Source organism: Chlamydotis macqueenii, chromosome 2, assembly GCF_036417535.1.
Source record: "Chlamydotis macqueenii isolate bChlMac1 chromosome 2, bChlMac1.mat, whole genome shotgun sequence".
NCBI lineage: Eukaryota > Metazoa > Chordata > Aves > Otidiformes > Otididae > Chlamydotis > Chlamydotis macqueenii.
The window spans coordinates 76,569,862-76,583,211 of NC_141557.1; the positions used below are offsets into that span (position 1 = coordinate 76,569,862).

At 37.4% G+C, this 13,350-nt stretch overlaps 1 protein-coding gene across 2 annotated transcripts in view; it reads left to right on the plus strand.

Annotated features, from left to right (window-relative positions):
• Positions 1-12,647, plus strand: part of DROSHA (drosha ribonuclease III) — a 75,827-nt gene extending 63,180 nt beyond the window's left edge. For both annotated transcript variants that reach the window (XM_086740348.1, XM_086740349.1), the window contains exons 25-32: positions 198-355; positions 1,210-1,315; positions 5,005-5,146; positions 6,095-6,177; positions 6,291-6,394; positions 8,346-8,438; positions 9,239-9,285; positions 12,199-12,647. In XM_086740348.1, the coding sequence (XP_086596474.1) occupies positions 198-355; positions 1,210-1,315; positions 5,005-5,146; positions 6,095-6,177; positions 6,291-6,394; positions 8,346-8,438; positions 9,239-9,285; positions 12,199-12,329 (864 nt within the window). In that variant the 3' untranslated portion in view covers positions 12,330-12,647. The remainder of the gene's footprint in view (positions 1-197; positions 356-1,209; positions 1,316-5,004; positions 5,147-6,094; positions 6,178-6,290; positions 6,395-8,345; positions 8,439-9,238; positions 9,286-12,198) is intronic.
• Positions 12,648-13,350: the final 703 nt, after the last annotated feature.

Below are 13,350 nucleotides of genomic sequence, written 5' to 3' on the forward strand. Positions count from 1 at the left end.
CATACATCAGAGCTCACATCTTCTGAGTGTAATTATCCAACACAAAAAGCCAGAGGATAATGAGTTTTCTCAGTTCGACTGTCCGCAGAATTTGTTCACTATATTCTTTGCCCCTGGTTTACAGAAGGCTTACTCTTCTCTGAAAAGTTCTAAAACAGTGACAGTTTGTCATTGTTTGCACTTCATTTCGTTTACAGCTGCAGGAGTCCAATACTGACAGGCAACTCATTGAGACATCTCCAGTTCTTCAAAAGCTTACAGAGTTTGAGGAGGCAATTGGCGTCATCTTTACTCATGTTCGGCTTCTAGCACGTGCGTTCACTCTGAGAACAGTAGGCTTTAACCATCTGACTCTGTGAGTACACAACAAGAGTCTTCGTGTAGCTCTGTTGGTCCTTCTGTTAGTATCCCAGATTGCTTTATTTGTAAAGAAACTCTAGATGTTATATCTCTTCTGCAGAAGAGAATAGAGCAGGTATGTTCACAAGCCCGTCTGGCTCAGTATCCCATCTCTGACAGTAGTCAGTAGTGGATACCTTGGGAAAGACTACAGGAGATGTTAGAGAGCCATCTCAATGTTTCTTTTGAGCTTTCTGCATCACTGATATTTGCACATCACTCCTGAGACAGTAGCAAAATTGTACATGGAGGTGCATTTGGACAGAGGAAAGAAGTAAAATCATGCTCTTTGGTCCAAGCGCAGCCTTTGTGTTCTGTGGTATGTAGAGCTGCCAGGCCCTGTTTTAAAGCAAACAGTAGAGCCATACCAGTGGTTACCAGTTCCAGGATCTCTCATGGGTTTAAACCCGGATCCTTTTATTTCTTGTGAATGGACAGACCTTGTTCACCTTTGAAGTTGTTGCATTCATTAGTTCACTTCCTTCTAAGAAGTTGCAGGTAGAGACCTTATCCCATTACAAAGTTGATGTCAACTGCTCTTTTCCTTAAGTAGTCCCAGATCTGTGATCTAGTAGTTGTGTTCATATGAAGCTATCCCAGTTTGCTTTCTCCCTGAAAGTTGGTGTTACAACAATGAACTGTGTTTTCGTCTCACCTGGTTAACACTGGAAAATTGTCTTAAATGCACTTGGAAATGAGCGAGGCTCACTTTCAGATCACTCTTTATTTTAATTTGTGTGTGCATGATGGTTTTGTTTTTTCCTCCCTGAATGTTTATTGATTTTGCTGCATTGATGTCTCATTTTTCAGAGGCCACAACCAGAGGATGGAATTCCTGGGTGACTCCATAATGCAGTTGGTAGCCACAGAGTATTTATTCATACATTTCCCCGATCATCATGAAGGGCACTTAACGGTGAGACTACCATCAATCATACTCTCCAGAAGACCAAGAGTGGGATGGAGACTGGAATTATAGGAGCAGCTGGTGAATTATTCTGGATTTGATTAATTAAAGAAGCCTCAGCAACCACTGCTCTTAATAAGGCTTTGTTAATTTGAAGTCAGGAGCACTGCAATGAATAGGAAATGGTGATTTATGAGCCCAGTGCAATAATTTGTGTTCTGTCTGTGAAATGGATCAATAATTTGAAGGATGTCAGTAATGAAATTGGGAGATAAGACTAGTTGTTTTTAAAGATGAGCATTTTAAACCATTTATTTAAATAGGTGTATCACATGACTTTTTTTTATTCATGACATCTTGTCTGTTGAACCTGCCATAGGGTTATGTTGCCTGATAAGAAGTTTTTACAATCTATTTTAGTCTGATTTTTCTGTTGTCTTCAATTTGGACCTCCTGTGGTAGCTTTTGAATTTAATTTTACTATTATTACAGTAATCTGTTGTTGATTGCTATAGCCTTTCAACCTCTCTTATCTGGGCTCTGAACAACCCAGTTTGGGGATCTTTCAGCAATTTACAGTACTTTAAACATAGAGTGGTAGTATGTGTAGTTTTTTTTTTTCCTGATTGATTCATTTAGTATGCAGCTAGACAGCTGTGGCTTTATTTCTGAGGAAGAAATTTTCTTAGACTTACTAAATTTTTCTTAGTTTTCAAGTCTTGGCTAGAACAACAAAAGTGATACATGTATCACAAATATGAGTTGAGTCTTCTAGTTAAAATTAGGAAGAAGCACTGTAGGTTTCCTAGCTACTCAGTGGTTTTCTCAAATCAATAAATTGATGGCGATGCTAAGTCTCTAGCAGGCAGTATATTTTAAGAATATACTTCTTGGGTCTTTTGGGCTAAAGCTGTTTACAAGAAAAATATACATGCTCTGACTAAAAGTAATTTTAATTTTTCTTAACCAGTTCTTAAGTTTCATTTACACTTGTATCGATTCTTCTGCACCATTCAGGAGACAGAGTAGACAAAGCCTGAACTTTTGAAGTAAATTTATGTGAAGAGCCTTGTTATATTAATTTTTGAGAGAAACAAAAACATAAGGCAGAAATCCAAGATGGGGGGGGGGCGTTTGCTTTGTAGGTGACTTTTAAGAATATTAGACATCAGTGTTGTTATAGTAAGATAAATCTTTCAAGAACTGTTTGGCAGGAGGAATGTGACGTGTTGCTGTTAATGGGTGTAAATACTCAGAATAACGATAAGAATGTTTCCGTGTTGCTTAATTTAATGGTTAATGAATTGGCAAGTAGAACAAGTTGCACAGTCAAAATTTGTAGGGGAAACTACAGAGTGGAATGGATACTGAAAATACCTTAAGCTATGGAGAAATAGGCAATGCCTAGAAAAAAAATTTTAACTCTGAGGATAAGCATGCAGCGAAAAAGAAAATTGTCTTAGAATGTTTTTAAATTTGAGGGCAAATTAAATGAGACATGAGAAAGGAGACTGATCGTGTGGGATCTGAAGAGAAAAAGCATACACTGAGCTCTCTTTCCTGTTACCTGGGAATGTACTTACATTCAAAGTTATAATGGAATATCAGCTGAGTAGTGTCTGTAGTGTTGAGGACAATTTTGGTCAAGGATGGGAAGATTCCGCAATGCAGTGGCTTCCCCGTGTGTAGTGATTACTTGTGGAGAGACATCTTTAAATTAATTATATTTCAGAAAAAGAAAGGAGAACATAGTCTTGTCTACATATTTTGAGATAGCCAAATGATCCGACAAAAAAGAGGATGGCATTTGGTTGGCTGTTGGAAGATACATCTACTTCAGTACTGGCTTATGCTATAGCCATGGGTAATAGTATGCCGTGTGAAGATGAAAGGATAAAAAAAAAAAATTGCTGTGTAGTTAGAGTTAAGCTTCAGTTGAGCATCCATCACACGTTACAGCATCTCCAGTGATGCAGGCTGTATGTTGCCGGAGTGGAGACTAGCTCTAAAAATGTTGCTGGGAAGGCACAGGTACTGTATCTTCCCTATATCATTACGGAGAATTAAGGTTCTTGCTAGATCACACTTGTACAGGAGGAAAATTCCAATACAGAGCAAGCTGATAACCACAGTGCTAGAAGGATACTTGTATTTTTTTTTTTCCATCTCTAATTCACTGTCTAGAGTTTCTCTTTGTTTTATGATACTACTAATCAGGATTACGGGTCCCATCAAAATAAATAGTCTGCAAACACAGCAAAAGAGATCCTTCTCCCATTACAAGAAATGAATTTTTGTCGTGTGATACTGAACTTCTGTCTCGTAGGCTGCATATCGTACTTAGGATTTTGTTGGGGAAAGTATTGTTTATTTATCTTCATGTCATAAAAGGGAAGAATTTTGAAAAGGAGTAAGTAGAAGATGAGTTTAAGCAGAGGTTAGGGAGGCAGGTAATAATCTTATCTGCAGTCTGCCTAGTTTATGAAGATCAAGTTGTGAGTATCTACTTCATACATCATTGCCAAACAAATTATGAACATACTGGTCTTTGTTTATCTGTTGTCAGAGATGAAGCATCAAGTGCAGCAAATAAATCTTGATTTTCATAAGCTAAGTTGACATGCTGGAGCCAGGTAGCATATGACTTGGATCTAATAAGCTGAGCAAATGTGAGATGGAAGTCAAAGAGGGAAAAAAAGTGTATGCAGATTCTCAAATCTAGATTTCATATAAACAGTGGAAGTGAGAGACATTCTTTCCCTCCCACTCCCACCTCCCATAAAACACCTAACTTCTTAACTTAATAGTATTTCTTTTAAAGCAGAAAAGCAAACAAACAGGAAAAAAGCTCATCTTAACCAGGGATTCAGAAAACTATGAAACCCTAAAATTCCAACATACTCCTTTTAAGTTGTATGAGATTGTATCTTTAGCAGAGTTATATCTTTATTTAAGCAATCTGCCTAGAGCCTGGGTTAAACATTTCAGGGACCTCTGCTGGAAAACCACTTCCTGAACGTTGTCCTACAATGAAAATGTTAGAGCCAGATCTTTGTCAGTGGTGCATTGGCTCAGATATACTGCCTTCAGTAGAGCAAACAGCGCGTACAGGCTGTCCAGCTATGCATTTTCTCCTGTGGCCAAATGAATGAAGTAGCTTCCTCATCTGTTTGTTCTGAAACGCTAGACTGTCTTACTTCAATGTGCATTTGTTTTAATTACTGCCTATTTATTTCTTATTTGGCGGACACTGGGAATTGCTCTATAGACTCCAGAATATTAAGTGTTTATACTTTATGTGGAAAAATGTGTATAACTGTGTATTACTTAAACTAGAAAAATGCACATCAGCTGAAAAAGTACAGAACCGATGAAGATATGGTATATGATTGAAAAAAAAAAGCTCAGAAACAAGCATTTTAAATGCAGGATATACCTACAGAAGTTATATATCCATAGAATAAATAAAATCTGGTGAGAAGAATTGAAACAGAAGGAAAAATCAGCAGTAGAAAGAATGAGTGTGAGTGTGTTTATGTAAATAATTTGAGATGTGCCTGAAACAAAATGTCAGTAAACTGAGAGAAGTGAGAGGCTACAAGGATAAAAGTAACTTTTTTCCCCCAGCTCTCCTTACCTTTCTTTATAGTTTGATATTTCGAATTGTTGCCATTGAGTGGAACTTCTTTCTGTTGCAGCTATTGAGAAGTTCTTTGGTGAACAACAGGACACAGGCCAAGGTGGCAGAAGAGCTGGGTATGCAAGAATTTGCCATCACTAACGACAAGACAAAAAGACCTGTAGCTCTTCGAACTAAGACTTTGGCTGATCTCTTGGAATGTGAGTTAGTTTGGTTGTAACAGCTTAGTACTTTCCCACTTCTTTTTCCTCAGTGCTTGTTTATGAATGCCATTAGAAATCCCCCAAATCACTAATAAAACTGTACGTTTAGATTTTCAAATGAATTGTACCTATACCTCTGAAAGCCAGATTTTTGAACACTACCCTAGCATGAATGAGACATAATTGCAGATACAAAGTTGTAGGCTTAGAAATTGAGGGGTCATGCTGACCAGGTCAAAAGCATGTCTAGAAAGTTAAAGCTCGTAATCCAAGTTCAGCTATTTAACAGCATTTTCAATGTTTCATTAATATGTTCTTCTCACTGTTGGAAGATAGTCATTCTTTCAGCAGGTGAATATTTCTGTGGTTTATTTGACTACATTTTAATAGGTTTCAAAATGGTCATTCAACGAGAGGGAAAGCTACATGGAAATTAAATTATCATTAGTGCATTTATGAAAGTTTGTTATACCTTCTTTCCAAAGAAAGTGGAAACAGTGATAAATGTTCTGTGAAGAAAGTTAATCCATATCTTGTATATTTTGATATATTTTGTGAACTGTTCAGTCCTTTTGGCTTTTGCCAAATCCTTTAAGCAAATGGAAATTGCTCACAAACAGGGATAATTTATAGCTAAGACTTCTTTATGGTACCCAGTAGTGATTTATTTCTAAGTATCCATGGTCTCCTGGTTAAAATGTGAGATTAGGAGCTGAGTGTTATTTCTGTCTCTTTAAATGACTGAGTGGATTTGGGTAAGTCACTTAATCTCTTGGTCAACTTTATTTTTTCCTGTGTATGCAGGATAGTAATACCCTCATCAGATCACTGCTGTGAAACATTATTGAATATGGCTTTAGACTACTCAGAGATACTTGTTTCTAAAAGTGCAAGCCATTAACGTTCTCCTTGGATGAGTGACAGTGCCTTTTTTTTCCCCCTCAGCCTTTATTGCTGCCTTGTACATAGATAAAGATTTGGAATACGTTCACACTTTCATGAATGTATGCTTTTTTCCACGGCTAAAGGTAAGACCAGTCAGGTTCCTACTTTTCTGCCACTATGTTTTAACACGTTGTTACATTTGGCACTCTTACCACGATCTCTCAATCATAAAAGCATCTTTCTTAACTTCTTACAGGAGTTTATTTTAAATCAAGATTGGAATGATCCTAAATCTCAGCTTCAACAGTGCTGCTTGACTCTCCGGACAGAAGGAAAAGAGCCAGACATTCCTCTTTACAAGTAAGAACTGTCATCTTATGGATACAACTCATTATCATTCTTTCTTATATATGGAGGAAGATGTGATCAGTTACCCTACGTTTTTCCCATAGTTTATTGTAGTTATCCAAGCCCTCCAGTCTCTTTTTGTCTGAAGATGGAAAATGTTGAACCGATGTTTTCCAAGCTTTAGGTGTTTTAAGCCATTACAAGGAAGAATTAGTAAGCACTTTACCTTGTACAGTTTTAAGGGAAAATATAGTTTTTGTGTTTAAATAGAGTATTTCGTTGGCATCACTCTATATTTGTTCTTCTTTTACTGTAAGGAATGGCAGTATTTTAAGTGAAATGAATGGAACAATGGCTGTTTGGGTATGAAGTCAAGATACTGCCATTTTGGTTTCAGAAACCGTATGAAGTTTCTCCACAGTCTACGTTGTTATGCAAACATAAATGCCCTGTGTTACACATCCTAACTGTAGGCTCTGTTTCTAATCCACAGAGTCAGGCACTGAAGGGCAACACAAGTTTCAGACATATTTGCTGCGCAGTTCAGCCCATGTATGTCCTCCTCCTCTGAGCTACAGAAGAGCTCAGAACAGTGAACCTCTGAACTTGTAGACTTCAGTTAGATATCTGAAAGTGAATGGGGTGGATCTCCCTTCTCTCTTTCATTTGTTTCAGAGCGTAGGTAGCTGCTTCAAAGAGGCTGATTGTGTATTGCATCCATATCCATTCAATTAATGTGGGGATGTATGCAACGTTAGCCCCCAAAAGAAGAGATAAAGGCTCTGAAAGTTCAAGGCTTATGTTGTTGGGGTTATTGTATCAAAAAGGTACGAAGAATGAAAGTTTAAGTGCATTTGTCACATTTATTGAAGTAAAGTTTTCAGTGAAATGTGTCAGCCCAGTTATGGTGACAAACCATGCACTTCAGAAATGCTATCACTTTAACACTGCAACTGATACTCTGTATGAGGGCTCACAGCTTTATCTTGAGTGAGATGAATACAAAAGAAACAATTCCTGATTCTTGTAAAACCCACTGACTATCAAGTACCAAATGTTTGTTTTGCTTTGCTGTGATGATAAATTGATTTTTGTAGTACAGCTTAGAGCTAGTAATATGCTGTTATCTTCCTATTATCTTGTTAAATTCCTTTACTTAGAGTTGTCTGTTTCACTGCAGTCAGTAATATTGCTTTTAAATTTCGGGTGGGTTTTATTTGCTGTTGTCACAGCACATGTAGAAAGAGTACTGTAGTTAGATACTTTAAAAATTGATGTGAAATTGGTGTTCCTTCCAAAAAGAAACAAGGTAGTGGACAGAACTCAAGCTGACAGTGAGGAGAGATTTGGGACAGCAGGAAAAAACAGCAGAAGGAGCAATTCATTACATGTCTAGGGAATTCTCTTTTTTCCTGCTTAGATGGCTGTTGATGCATGTTCTAGACTTCACCTCAAGAAGGAAGTTTGTTTGGTGACAAACTGTAACATTTCAAAGCTGATGGAAAATTTCTTTGTACTCTTCAGTATGTAGAGAGCTACCGTGTCCAATGTAAAGTCCTTTTAAAAACTTGCTAACTGCACAGCTCTCAGGGACTAAAATTTTAGTGCACACTATAATCATATTGGTGTGATTATTTGCAGTTGCACAGCTATGCACAATTTATATGACTTTATTACAAATGTTTTAACAGTGTTTAAGTGCTTTGTTACAGTTTGTATTTTTGCTTACAGGTTAAAGTTTTAATTTTCACATGGTGCTCCTGAGTGAACCTGGAGGAATAAATATAACCAATATAAACAGGGTGCATTTTATGTAAATTTCTCCTTTTTATTGTGCTCCATGCTTTGCACTAATTCCACTGTATGGGTTGACCAGACTGAAAGCTTGGTGATGTATGCGCCACAAACAGATTCTGTTTTTTAATACTTCCGGCTTGAATAAATCATACCTTTCTTGTTTCAGGACTTTGCAGACAGTGGGACCGTCTCATGCCAGGACATACACAGTAGCTGTTTACTTCAAAGGGGAAAGAATAGGATGTGGTAAAGGCCCAAGGTATAGTGCAAAATTAATTGCATGATGTTAGTTCGTTACAGTTTGAGTGTGGACACTTGTTAGACAAGTATCCAAGTGTCCAAAATGACTAGCCATGGAGATAGACAAGGGTGTAGTTGGCCTTAGAAAGGGAAAGCTGTGGAGCTTTCTTCAAGCTATTCTGAGTTTCTGCCTTAGGAATACCTGAAGAGTTCAACGTCTGTATAGTTTCAGATCTTAAGTTTTGGTGAACTTGCCGACAAAGTGACCAGCAATGGTCGTTTCTGGCTCTCAGACTAGAAACTGCAGAACAGCTCCCAGAAAATAGTGACTTTATCTGGATTGCTGTCCAACTTAAGCTGACAAGTTAAGGGTGCAAGGGTCTCGGATTTTTTTTCTAATTTTATTACTTCTAGGCATTTTAGAATGGTTTCTAAAGTTGCAAAGACTTCAACCATGAGCCCAAAAGTCCTCATCTTAGTTTCTGCTACCAAATCTGGTGGTGGTTATAAAAATATGATTGGTTTTATAGCGTTCACATCTCTGATTTTATTCCTTTTTTTCTCTCAAGAAAAAGCAAATGCTTCAGTGAAGAATGGACTAGAATATTCTTAGTGTTATATTGATCTAAGTTTGAAAATATTCTAGTGGAGCTGTAGTGCTACGGCTCACATATTAATAGAAAGGCTGATATATCCTATACACTGAGAATTACTAGCTACCTGTTATCCAAAGAGTTTTATTACAACAGAGTAGCTAGTCTGAAACTTTAGTTTATTCTGTACAATCTCATGTAACGTGTTTTTGTTTGGCTTTCACAGTATTCAGCAAGCAGAAATGGGAGCTGCAATGGACGCACTTGAAAAATGTAAGATATTTGGGCAACAAAGGAAATAATTTGTAGTTTACATGCTCAGTCTTTAGTGAGGTGAGGTGCAGGTTTCATGAGGGATAAGATTTGAACAGAACTTACATGCAAAATGTTGTCAGCTTCTAAGTAGCAGGTTTTCCTTTTAGTACTGTCAAGGCAATTTTATTAAAGGTGAAGTTAGTATGATACCAACTGGTATTTTTTAAAGGAATTGGCTGCAGAGGTTGTAGCTTAGAGGGAACCCTGTGCAGTAAAGTCTCATTGAGATTTTCCATGCTTAAATATGCAGTGGGATATGCAGAGACTGCTTAGTCTCTGACGCTGTGGTTGTCTCATCCTCTAATTTAGGGAGGAGGAAAATTACTTTTCAGTTACCAATTTAGAAAATAAAATTTGATCTCAGATTATACTATAGAAGAGGTTAAAATCTAACAGGCAGATGCCCAGCCAATATGAGTCAATATGTATCTGCTAGAATGGCTTGTATCAGCTGAGGATCCAGTGATCTTTGTCTGCATCTCTCAAAATTATGTGCAGGATAGGCAGCATGGGAGCAGTCCTTCATTGCAATAGAGTCTTAGATACGAGTGTATGCAAACTTCTTTTACGAAAGAACTTTGGTCAGTTGAGCTAAAGTGCCGGGTGTGGACGTACTGTAAGCAAATAGATTACAAGCATTTTGTGCAGCAGAAGCTCTCTATTCAGAAGAACGTGGGGAGGTACATTTTTTTGTATTTGTTTCAAAGGAAAGACGTGCAGTTCCTCAGATGCCCAAGGTTTTTAATCTGTTATCTCTGCATCTGGAAATCCCAGGGCTTAAAAATTTCAGAAGACAATGAATCCCTGTAATTCAGAATTTTTTTATATCCATTTGCTAGGCATTTACTTCTCACCACCAGTAAATTTGACAAGTAGAAAAATGTAACTTCTCTTCTCCGCTTAATATCTGTAAAAAGTTACTGAAGTTTTCTCTGAGTGTTTTTTCTTGTGACAGTATCACCACTCAGAGAGCTGTGAGCTTCACCTTCTGTCAATCCAAGGACTTCACAGCTCTTTTCTGACATATCTATTTGTTTGAATATCATAGACCTCTAGAGGTCTCTACTCCAACCAATCCTCAAAACTGAGCCAACTTTCAAGTTAGGCCATGTTTCTGAATGCCTTGCCAGTCAAGTTTTGACTCTCTTTAGGGGCAGAGGGTCCACAGCCCCTACAGGCACCTGTTCTATTATGTATGTATTTGTAGAGTGGAGTTTTTTGGTGGGGTTTTTTTGTTTGTTTGTTTTGTTTTATGCATAAATAGTTAACTTCAAGTAGAAGTAATTTTTGTGTACCTGTTTATGTATATGATGGCCATGATGAGTTTATTACACAAATTTCCTTCTCAACATCTTAAATGGATTATAAACAAACAGGTTGCTACCAAGCTGAGTTCTTCAGAGTTTTAGAGAATCATATTAGGGGCACAGTGCTGAAAATCTGATTTTCATTTTATGGTGCACATGAGCAAGAACTCCGTTAAACAAAGCATGAGTGTCTTTAAAAACAGCAACTATTTAAAAACAATTTTCTTTTTTTTAGATTGCTTTCTGGTTTAAATAAATATACCCTTTTATGCCCGAGTTGTAAATAACTGGTGAATAAACCTTCTGTTCCTGGAGGATATAATAAAAGGCACAAATTTCACTGGCCAGTAAAACAAAGCAGTAGAAAGCCATTCTGCTCTACCACAAACTCCTACAGATTGTGTGAATTCTGCCCTGTGTTCTCGAGCTGAACAAATTCATGCTGCCTGGGACCCGGAAAGAGGAGGAATACACTTGGTGCCAAGGGGCTCCTCCCTGAGGAGCCTCAACTGAATTCTCTCTTGATAGCCAACTCGAGAGAGCAGTCTTTTGCTGAGACATCTTCCAAATTTGTTCATGACTTTAAAGGCCAATATAGTAGCCTTTCATGTTCATCTCAGACACAGATAGGTAGCCAATCCCAGCTGGATTTACCAACTGCAGGCTGCCACATACTCCACCATCTCTTAGTTTTCTGACCGGCTGGAGGGTGCAAGTCTGCAGCACTGAGACACAGATGAGTGTCAACACCCTGGTCACATTTTGTCAGTTATGCACTAAATTGAGTGGAATTTTGTTCAATTATATAAGCTGGTTTTACAGCCTCAGTTGTAACTAACGTACCAGCCAATGGACAAATGTCTGAAACCAGAAGCATCTAACCCCCTAGCTATTTCTCCATCACCTCAGCCTTGTCTAGTCTGTTTTAGCTAGTCTTCACTCATCCGTGCTCTTAGACTGTGCTAAGGCTGTGTTCTGGTTCATAAACAAGCGTTAACTTTTTCAGGAACAGATTTTACTGCATTCAATTTTGCTATACTATTACTTTCCCGTTAGAAGCCCTGCCCTAATGTGGAGCTTCTAGTGGATTCTGTGTGGTCTAAAATAATAATAATAATAATAATGGAAACATCTGTACAATGCTTGGAACCAGTGGCTCATACTTTTTGGAGTGAGAACAAGACAAAAATCCCTGACAGCATTGACAGTAGTCTCACATTTGTTTTTCAGTATCTACCACCTGTTGCTAAGGGAACAGAATGTAAAATCCAGGTAATAGCTGGCCGTGTTGTTATACCAGGATTTTATATTTTATTTTTGCGAGTGTATTAGATTTGGTAGTGCTTTGGAGCAGCGGAAACAGGTGTGGAAATCATAAAGAAACCGATGTCTTATGACACGCAGCCCTTGTTTACTATGGATTATTAGAGATAAATGAGTAAAAATGGTAATAACATTATTCTCCCCTACCCTTAATCTCATCAAAGTTAAAGAAAAAAAAAGAGTTGAAGCTTTCTGTGTTACCAGTTTGTTTATTAATGTAAAATATTTTTCCTTGTGTCAGATAACTTTCCCCAGATGGCCCATCAGAAACGATTCATTGAACGGAAGTACAGACAAGAGTTGAAAGAAATGAGGTGGGAAAGAGAGCATCAAGAGAGAGAGCCAGATGAGACTGAAGAAGCAAGGAAATAAAAGGAGAGCACAGAAGCAGTGGCATGTTTACTTACTTAATAACTCTGACTGTGGCCTATGGAGACTTAGCCTAGTTTCCTTCAGATGATGAATGAAGAGTGCCTGTTGATATCAAATAGGAAATCATAATCTCTTCTTTAAAAAGTGTGTACGTATATATAGTATTTCTTTAGTTTGGTTTTAAGTGCAAAGTTTGTTTGGCTTTTTAATAAGATTTGTTTTAAAATCCTTTTAATTTTTATGAAAAATTGTGGGATTATCTTTATTATTTTTACTGTCTTGTATGAATTAATAAAGTATTAATTTCAAAAGCCTGTAGGAAGAAAAGCTGTTTAACAATTGTCTCCTATGTCCAAGTGTTATTTTGTCAGTGACCAGCAAAGTTATTGTGTGAACTCTGCTGTGGAGGAGGAAAGTATTATGAGAAACTAATTCAGCAGAGCTCTTAAACATGTACCTAACTTAAGTTTTGCAGCTAAATGTACTCTTGACTCTTCTAAACCAGAACCATAAACTTCAGGTCCTTTTACAGAAACTGGTACAGTAATTTAAGCAAAGGATATATATTCAGTTTTGTTTTAAACAGGGTGTCCGCATCTGGAATGTTACGCATATCTGTTTGGAAGTTTGAGGGTTTTTGTCATTCAATCAGTATTATGAAACTCTAAGAAAAGAAAAAAAAAGGTAATTATGAAGCAAGAGAATTATAACTTTTCATTGAGAATGTACTGAGTTTACATTTACAAGTTTGGTTTCATTCTCAACTTCTTGCTCTATCAAACGGATGTCTGTTTTAGTAATTTTCTTTGTCCAGAAGAAATCAGTATGACCATAGTAGTCAAGTGGTGTATTAGAAACTCCTTACAGGTGCTGTTCCAGATCAGTTCATTGAAAACTGGTTGTATCCAAAGGAGGGCAGAATTTGTCCCCAGGGTGTAGTTCAAAGGTGACATACAGTTTTAAGTCACCCAGTTTCCTTGATTTTTTGGTGTCTGTGGCTTACATTAGACAGACAGATGTT